Source organism: Suricata suricatta, chromosome 11, assembly GCF_006229205.1.
Source record: "Suricata suricatta isolate VVHF042 chromosome 11, meerkat_22Aug2017_6uvM2_HiC, whole genome shotgun sequence".
Classification (NCBI taxonomy): Eukaryota; Metazoa; Chordata; class Mammalia; order Carnivora; family Herpestidae; genus Suricata; species Suricata suricatta.
In genome coordinates, this window is record NC_043710.1 from 51,008,840 (window position 1) to 51,018,133 (window position 9,294).

General features: G+C 35.3%; 1 protein-coding gene across 1 annotated transcript; it reads left to right on the top strand.

Moving 5' to 3' along the window:
- The first annotated feature begins 1,115 nt into the window (after positions 1–1,115).
- On the top strand, positions 1,116–2,078 carry LOC115271853 (olfactory receptor 52N1). The gene has a single exon (XM_029914831.1). It carries the CDS (start codon positions 1,116–1,118, stop codon positions 2,076–2,078), a length of 963 nt encoding a protein of 320 aa, XP_029770691.1.
- The last annotated feature ends 7,216 nt before the right edge of the window (positions 2,079–9,294 follow it).

Sequence of the window (9,294 nt, forward strand, 5' to 3'; positions counted from 1 at the left end):
CCAAATTAGCAAATTCCACCCCAAATTAGCCTTATTTTTCAAACTTCCACATCTTATTTGAACCCAATCATATTCTCTTAACTTTGTTTTTATCTCCTTATGATCTACTATCACACCAAATATTCTACTCCTTATTATCCATAAATGTTTTGTCTTTCCTTATTCTCTCACAGTTTCCTTTTCTATGGGCTTTAAAAATGTGTTGAACATTTCCTTTATACTAGAAATATTAGTTTTGGAGATGATGTAGGCTGAGAAATATTTGATTCTATGGCTCCCTGACTGTGATAGAGAAAGAAAATAAGGTGCTGTGTTCTAAATGAAATGTTACTTGTTTTAGTTTAAGATGATGTATATCTCCATTCATATTGGTATAGACCCTAGGTCCACTGGAAGAGACTATAATCTTAGCACATTAATGTTCATAAGTTATTGCATTCCAGTGATACTTCACCCACTATTTATAGTAGTAGCGATCCAAAAGCAGAAATAGGTGGCCATTTGATGATATTAGGATATCATTAGGATATTATTATGTTTTAACCTTTAATATCATTTTATAATTCTCAGTTTTCTGATTTTATGTTTACTCCAAACCAAAAGGGGGAGATTGGGGCTGAAAGTAGCCCACTGAAATCATCGTCAGGGTGTCCACCAGATAAGACTGATTACCTTAAAGGTGGGTCCAGAAGAACATTTGAAACTTATTAATATTTCAGAATAGAATCGTTATCTCTAACTAAGATAATGAGCCCTTAGAACATGTCAAATATTTTATCAACACTTAATCATCCAGTCGGTGGCCAACTTCAGCCTGGAGAATGGACTGTAAATTATGATGACCCAAAACTCTGAACACATCCAGATCCAGCACATCCACTAAACCCAGTCAGTTCATTTTCCCAATGTCTGATGCTTATGGAATGGACCCAAACAGTGTATACATCACAAAGTCAACATAAAAGATTATATCTAGTGACTGATCTACAAGAAAGATAAATTAGCCATTATGAAGAAGAAAATCCTGCTGGTCAGTTACTTTCTGAACCTTTTTCTTTTTTTCTGCTTACAGAGCAATTCTGTAACTACTGTATCATGAACTTCCAACAGGTGTTATGTCATTCCTAAATGGCACTGGTCTAACACCAGCTTCCTTTATCCTCAATGGCATCCCTGGGCTGGAAGAAGTGCATTTGTGGATCTCCTTCCCCCTGTGTACCATGTACAGCATTGCCATCATAGGGAACTTTGGCCTCATGTACCTCATTTACTCGGAAGAAGTCCTACACAGACCTATGTACATTTTCTTAGCCCTTCTTTCCTTCACAGATGTGCTTATGTGCAGCAGCACTCTTCCCAACACCCTCTGCATATTGTGGTTCAACCTCAAGGAGATTGATTTTAAAGCCTGCCTGGCCCAGATGTTCTTTGTGCACACTTTCACAGGAATGGAGTCTGGGGTGCTCATGCTCATGGCCCTGGACCGCTATGTGGCCATCTGCTATCCCCTACGCTATGCTACTATCCTCACCAATTCAGTCATTTCCAAGGCTGGCTTCCTCACTTTTCTTAGAGGTGTAATACTTGTTATCCCTTTCACTTTCCTCACCAAGCGCCTGCCATACTGCAGGGGCAATGTCATACCTCACACCTACTGTGACCACATGTCTGTGGCCAAGATATCCTGTGGCAATGTTAGGATCAATGCCATCTATGGTTTAATGGTTGCTCTCCTGATTGGGGGCTTTGATATCCTGTGCATCACCATCTCCTACACCATGATCCTCAGGGCAGTTGTGAGTCTATCATCAGCAGATGCCCGGCAGAAGGCCTTCAGCACGTGCACCGCTCACATCTGTGCCATCGTCATCACCTATGTCCCAGCCTTCTTCACCTTCTTTACTCACCGGTTTGGGGGACACACCATTCCTCCACACATACACATTATTATGGCTAATCTCTATCTGCTCATGCCTCCCACAATGAACCCTATTGTGTATGGGGTGAAAACCAAGCAGATTCGAGAAATTGTCATTAGATTCTTGTTTAAGGAAAAGGACAATTCTCATAACATTTAAGTAGAGTCTTCCGAAAAGTTAGAATTCTCTTAGCCAGGTTGAGATCACCAAGTATTCAGGGAACTCTACAAATGAAAGCAGATATCTGGGCACAGGAAATATTTTCATGGAACTTTAATTCTTCTAAATCTTTTTATTTTTTTAATGTTTACTTATTGGAGGGTGTCAGAAAGAGTGGGAGACATAGAATCTGAGACAGGCTCCAGGCTCTGAGCTGTCAGCACAGAGCTTGACATAGGGCTTGAACTCACAGACCATGAGATCATGACCTGAGCTGAAGTCAGATGCTTAACCGAATGAGCCACCCAGGTCTCCTCTTCTAACTCTTTTTAAAGTGGTAGACACTATGTCCATGTAGGCAAAGACTCTCTTCTGAAATTCCATGTTATTCATAGACCTACTCTTAGGGGAGAGTGCTTGGATCACTTGGACTGGAGTTGAACTTTTTAAGATTTTAAATCCCTGGCAAAAACATAAGCTGTGCTCATCAATGTCTGTGCTAATTTATTTGTCTCAGCATTTTCCTGCCAAAATCATTTGGAACTCATTCCTCTTTCCCAAGTTCTTTTCCCTTATTTTCATTCCTGAGTTTATCAACTGTGTATCCATCAGTGCATACATATGTTCACCAGAAAACTTTTAAAAGATGTAATTTGCAGCATATTCATAACACACAGTGTATTTCCATCAATATCCAAAATGAATAAATAAATAATTGGGATCTATTCAAGTATAATGTTGAGTGAAAGACACCAAATAATATGTATTCTATGATTTCATTTAGATAAAGTTCACAATCATGCAAAACTAATCTGTGGTCATAGAAATCAGGATGATGTTTAATTTTGAGAATAAAAGCCCAGGTAATGATGGAACAGACTATAAGGGGGTGCTTCTGAGGTACTGTCACTGATTTAGTTCTTGACCTGGATGGTAATTACAGGGTGCATCCACTTGGTGATATTTATCATTTGTGCTATTTTTTCATGAATATTATAGTTCGATAAAATATTTATTTAAAATAATAGATCTTGGACACACCCTCTGATCTCTCTAAACTGAAACATTTTCTTGCTGTGCTGTAAGTTCATGACTAACAAACTATATATACTTTATTTTCTTTGCATAGTATGCTAAGTTTAGTGTAAATAATATGCATATTTGTACAAATTATGATCAAACAACACAGACGAGATAATCATAAAAAAGTCAAAAACTCAACCTTGAAAATCTGTTCGATTTAGTTCCTTTCCAAAGATAGCATCATATGTGTACTTCTTTTTTTGGTGATTTCTTCTTTCACTCCCAGCTATCTTTAAACTTGAATTTGACTATGAACCACCCTTTTATAAACAATCAGGATTGTAACTCAATTACAATATTTATCATCTTTGTGTGATCATATGTGTGTGTGTGTTTTATGTATGTGTGTGCATATAGTGTATACATGTATATACATACATGTGCATTATTTATATATTTATTAAATGTATGTGTTTATAGTTTCCTTCTTTCTGTACTTTCAACCTCAATGTTAATAAGATATATTTATTTTATTTTATTTTATTTGTAATTTAAAATTTTTACTGTTTATTTATTTAGAGGGAGAGGGAGGGAGCGCCTGGGTGGCTCAGTCATTTGGGCATCTGACTTTGACTCAGGTCATGATCTCGCATTCTGTGAGTTTGAGCCCCACATCTGGTTCTGTGCTGACAGTTCAGAGCCTGAAGCCTGCTTCAGATTCTGTATTTTCCTCTCTCTCTCTGCCCCTCCCCCGCTCACGTTCTTTTTCTCTCTCCTTCAAAAGTAAATAAACATTAGGGAGAAAGGGAGAGAGAGCATGAGTGGGGGAAGGGCAGAGAGAGAGAGAGAGAGAGAGGAGACAGAGAATCTGAAGAAGACTGTGCTATCAGCGCAAAGCCTGTCATGGGGTTCAAACCCATGTACCTTGAGATCATGATCTGAGCTCAAGTCAGATGCTCAACTGACTGAGCCACTCAGGTGCCCCAAATCAGATATATTTTTAATTACCTAGTCTTAGGATCATTACTACTAGCTATGATTCCAGAAGTCTTCCTAGATTTGTTTCTAATTTTATTGTAATAGTTGAAAACTAAAAAACAGTAACTGAATCCCTTGATTATATGAATATTGACATAAATATTGAGTATGAATCTATATTACTTTACAACCAAGTCAGGATTACATTTCTTTCTGTATTTTGTCCATTGTCACCATCCTTATAATTTTTTCAGGAGAATATTTCCAGCATCAATATTTTTCAGAGGTATGTGATAATATATCAACCCATAAAACAAAAGGATTTCTATGGAAAAGAGGCAGGCATAAAATTAGAAAATAACTTTTATAACAGAAAAGAAAGAATGATGACAAAAATACTTAAGGAAAGGAAAACAGAGTTGCAAAAATATCAAAGAAAGAAAAAAAGGGAAGGCAAATATAAAATAGAAAGAAAAATAGAGATATAGAAGTTCTGTCCAAGAGGGCAAAAGTCTGACGTTTAGGATTTACATTAAAAAAGAAAATGATTTAGGTAAATGGAAAATTTATCCAAACAACTAACAAAGTTAAAAATTTGTATTTTAAGAAATATCAAGAAACACCCAAATACCTAGAATATCCTTTATAAAAGATTCAAACCTGGACATACTATGGTGAAATTAAAGACTACAAATAGAATGAAAACATGCCTAAAAATTTCAGGTGGAAAACAAATATTAAAATAGTTAAAAAAAATCAATGAATGTTTACATAATTGAAAAGGATATCTACCAACAAATATTGATGTTGAAAGATCATAGAGCAGTTTTCTTATGAAAATAATTATTAGACCAGGCTTCTGTTGTCAATTTAATGATCAATCTAATATGTAAATGGTAAAGTTATTTTAGTCATGAAAAAAATGAAGAAATAAGATCTGCATAACAACTTTTCTTAGAAATTATTTGAGGATGGAGGTCCTAGGTGGCTCAGTTGGTTGAGTGTCTGACTCTTGACTTTGGCTCAGATCATGATCTTGCAGTTTGCAAAATGGAGCCCTGCATTGGACTCTGTGCTGAGAGGGCAGAAGCTGCTTAGTATTCTCTCTCCCTCTCCCTCTGTCCCTCCCCTACTCACTTTCTCTTGAAATAAATAAACAATAAAAAAAGAAAGTTACTTGAGGATGTACTCCAGCAATATGAGAGAACAACTCAAATATGCTAATCCATGGAATTTAGGTGTTAGTGACTTTAGTCTAAGAAAGGACAGTAAGAATTCCCACTACTCTGAATGAAGAAGATTGAAGGTGAGAATAATTTTTGTAGACAAAATTTCAGTGATTATTCTTGTGTTCAGTCGATTTCCTCTTACATCAGTAGAAACAGAATTGTTGCCAAACCTGCCTCAAGGATGGTTTAAGTAGATCAGTTCTAAAAATCCTTTTAGTTCCTTCTGAGATTTCTTACACATCTCTCTCTATATAACAAGATTAACTATCAATTTTTATAGACACAGTAACAGTTAATGTATTCTAAAGCTTTACATGCATTATCTCTACTTTTGAATCAATTCTGCAGATGGTCATTATTCACTGCATTTTATTTCTAAGGAGACTGAAATTTGGATGGATTCGTTAATTTGCCATAGTCTATAAAGATTTTAGTAAGAAATCTGGGTTCTTAAACTTGGAAAATTTATGTTGTTTCTTTTTTTATTTTACTGTATTGAGTTAAAATTATTTAACTTGAAACTTATCCCCCTTAACACATTTTTAAGTGTACAATTCATTTTGTTAATATATACAATGTACGGCAGACCTCTAGAATGTATTCTTCTTGCTTAACTGAAACTTATGATGGTTATTTAGTTATTTCCCACTCTACACTACCTCTGGAAACCAACATTTCATTCTTTAATTCTATGAATTTGGCTATTTTAGATACCTCATATAAATAGAATCATGCAGTATTTGTTGTTCTGTAACTGACTTTATTCATTCAGCATAATGTATTCATGGTCATCTGTGTTGTTGCATATTCCAAAATGTTCTTCTTTAAGGCTGAATTGTATTCCATTGCATATGTATATACCACATTTTCTTCATCCATTCATCTGTCAATGGACATTCATGTTGTTTCCACACTTTGGTTATTATGAATAATTTAGTTAACACAGGAGTGCCAATATCTCTTTGAGACCCTCATTTCAGTTCTTTTGGATAAACATCAGAAGCAGGATTGCTTAATCATATGGTAGTCCTATTTAAAAATTGTTGAGGAACCTCCATATTGTTGTCTATAGTTGCTGAAATATTTTGCATTCCTAGTAACAATGCACAAATGTTCCAATATCTCTACATTCTTTCCAATACTTTTTATTTTTTGTTTATTCAATAACAGCCATCCTGATAGATACCAGGTGACATCTCATTGTGGTTTTGATTTGCACTTCCTGATTATTAGTGATGTTGAGCATCTTTTCATAAACCTGTTGGCTATTTGTAAGTCTGCTTTGAGAAAATGTCTATTAAAGACCTTAGCCCATTTTCTAATTGGGAAATCCATTTTTTTGGCTCAAATTGAATTGTAGGAGTTCCTTTTTATTAATCTATGGTTTGCAAGTGTCTTCTCCCATCAGGCAGTTTTGCCTTTTCACTCTGTGAAATTTTCATTCATTAACACTGTTCCATCTTACTTTTTCCAAGAACTTGTTGAAATATTTTTCCATTGCTAATAATTTCCCTTTCCTAGTTTCCTTAAATTTATTTTTGAGATTATTGTCTCCTTGAAATCTGATAAAAGGAATTTCAGAAAGAACACAGTACTCTCTTCTATGATAATATATAACCACATCTTTATTTCCATTTCCTTAAGAGAGATTGTCTTGTACAAACTTTTTAAAAAATGATTACAAGAACTCATTTAATATGCAGTGAGACTTGATTTGCTCTTTGTTTTAAAAATCATTTTCATTAGAGGCTCCTGGGTGGATCAGTTGGTTGAGCATCCAACTTTGGCTTATGTCATGATCTCACATTTGCGGGTTCAAGTTCTGCATCAGACTCTGTGCTGACAGCTCCAAGCCTGGAGCCTGCTTCAGATTCTGTGTCTCCCTCTCTCTCTCTGCTCCTCCCTTGCTCATGCTCTGTCTCTCTGTGTCTCTCAAAAAAAAATAAAACATTAATAAATATTTTATGAGATACAGGTGACATAAAATTGTATAAGTTTTAGGTGTGCAATATGTGTTGATTTTATACATTTATATGTTACAATATGATTACCTCCATAGTGTTAGCTAACACCTCTAGCACCTCACATAATTATCATTTCTGTTTGTAGTGAGATCAGTTAATCTATTCTCACAGGAACTCTGAAGTTTATAATACCATATTGTTATCTGTAATCACTATGCTACACATTAGGTCTCCAGGATTTAGTTATTAGTTAGACAACAATATACCCAATTCTCCATCCCCTAACCTTTAATAATCATTCACCTCTGTGTTTATGAGTTTGGCTTTTTTAGACTCCAGATTTAAGTGAGATTATACAGAATTTGTCTTTCTTGGATTTGTCTCACTTAGCATGACGCCCTCAAGGCCCATCCATGTTATCACAAATGGCAAGATTTCTTTTTTTTTTCTCATGGCTGAGTGATATTTCATTGTGTGTATGTATGTGTGTATTATTAAAGCATTCAGTGGTGGAATAACCTATGAATTATGATCCTGAATTAAAAAAATTACATATCCATGGAAATAATCACATGCAAAATCTTAATAGCAGGTATTTCTTAGCACCAGAAGTATGTCATTTAAAAATTATTACTTGTTCTTCTTTTGAAATTATGGAGTGTAATATTTTACCAATTTAAATAACAAGTAACTAAGCACTTATTATAAAGTCACATTCACATACAATTTGCTTTATTTTTAATTATGTTAGACAAGAGTTTTCAGCTTTTAATCATAGTGGTGGGATACCTGTACCGTGCGGCTTCCTTTCTGGGCTGCTCTTGTTTGGGGATGAGATATGGTGTGAGATTTTATTTGTATATTCAAATATACAAAGCCTTATATCACATTTTCCCTTAGGGAAAGGGACCTGTTGTCTCTCAGGTCTCTTAAAGCGCTGTTTCACGCTGAGTCTTGGGAGTCTTGAAAATGTGAGATTATGCCTGTTCCCTTGGGAAGTCAGCCAGACTAAGCAATTCTGACCTATGGTTTATAAGGGGAAACCAAGGTGCTACCTTCAAACACATTACTGGGCCTTCGCCCTGGCATGAGCACATTTTATACTCCTTGTCTGGAATGACATTTTAGGTAAGGTAATGCCTTCCAGAAATTTTGATCCTAAGCTTACTATGTGACAAAGCCTAGGCTTGTTTCAGCCTGCCTGTGTGATCACAGGGATTAAGGCCATTGCCATGTAAAAAGATACCGTTGGTGATTTCTTTGGCTATGGAAAATTAGGAAGAACATGGTCATTCCACATTCAAAGCAGAGATGGTACTAGCAAGTGATGTGTATATGCTCATGAATGGGAAGGGAGAATCTAGATGCTCTCAAAATCTCCTTTGCAGTTTAGGGAATTCCTTTTATGTTTATTTCTACAAATAAATGATATAATGACAGAGGCAGAGGATTAGACAATAATAATCCTATGATGCCTTAGTTCAAGGAAAGATAAATAAGCACAACATTTTCCCTCCAATCACTAGCCCAGTTTTCCCAACAATCCTTCATTTCTTAAATTGAGCACACACAACTTGCAGTCAGCTGCTCTAACTCCAATTTATGTTTTTAAATCAAGGTATTGTTCTATTCATGGGGTAAAATAGGTAGCAGATTTGGCCTATACACTAAAACAGCTCACAGGCCAGTAAAGTGATATGATGAATATACAAAAAGTTCTAGTACAGGTCCTGAGGTCATCATCATTATAAAAAATTAAGAAAATATGTGGAAAGCAAAGAGGAAGAAAGGTGAATTTCCTGTAGAGTCTCTGGTTTGGTTTAAGAGAGAGGGGATGTATCAACAGTATTTAATGTAGGGAGCAGAAATTTCTGTTTCATGCGGCATGCTATTAAACCTACAGAATCCTGGTTAGAGAAAATGACTATGATAATATGGAATTTGTAGACTCATTATAGAAATGTAATTAAATTATAAGTGAGTTTAAATAAGTAGATAAATATACTTAAATAGGTATATATT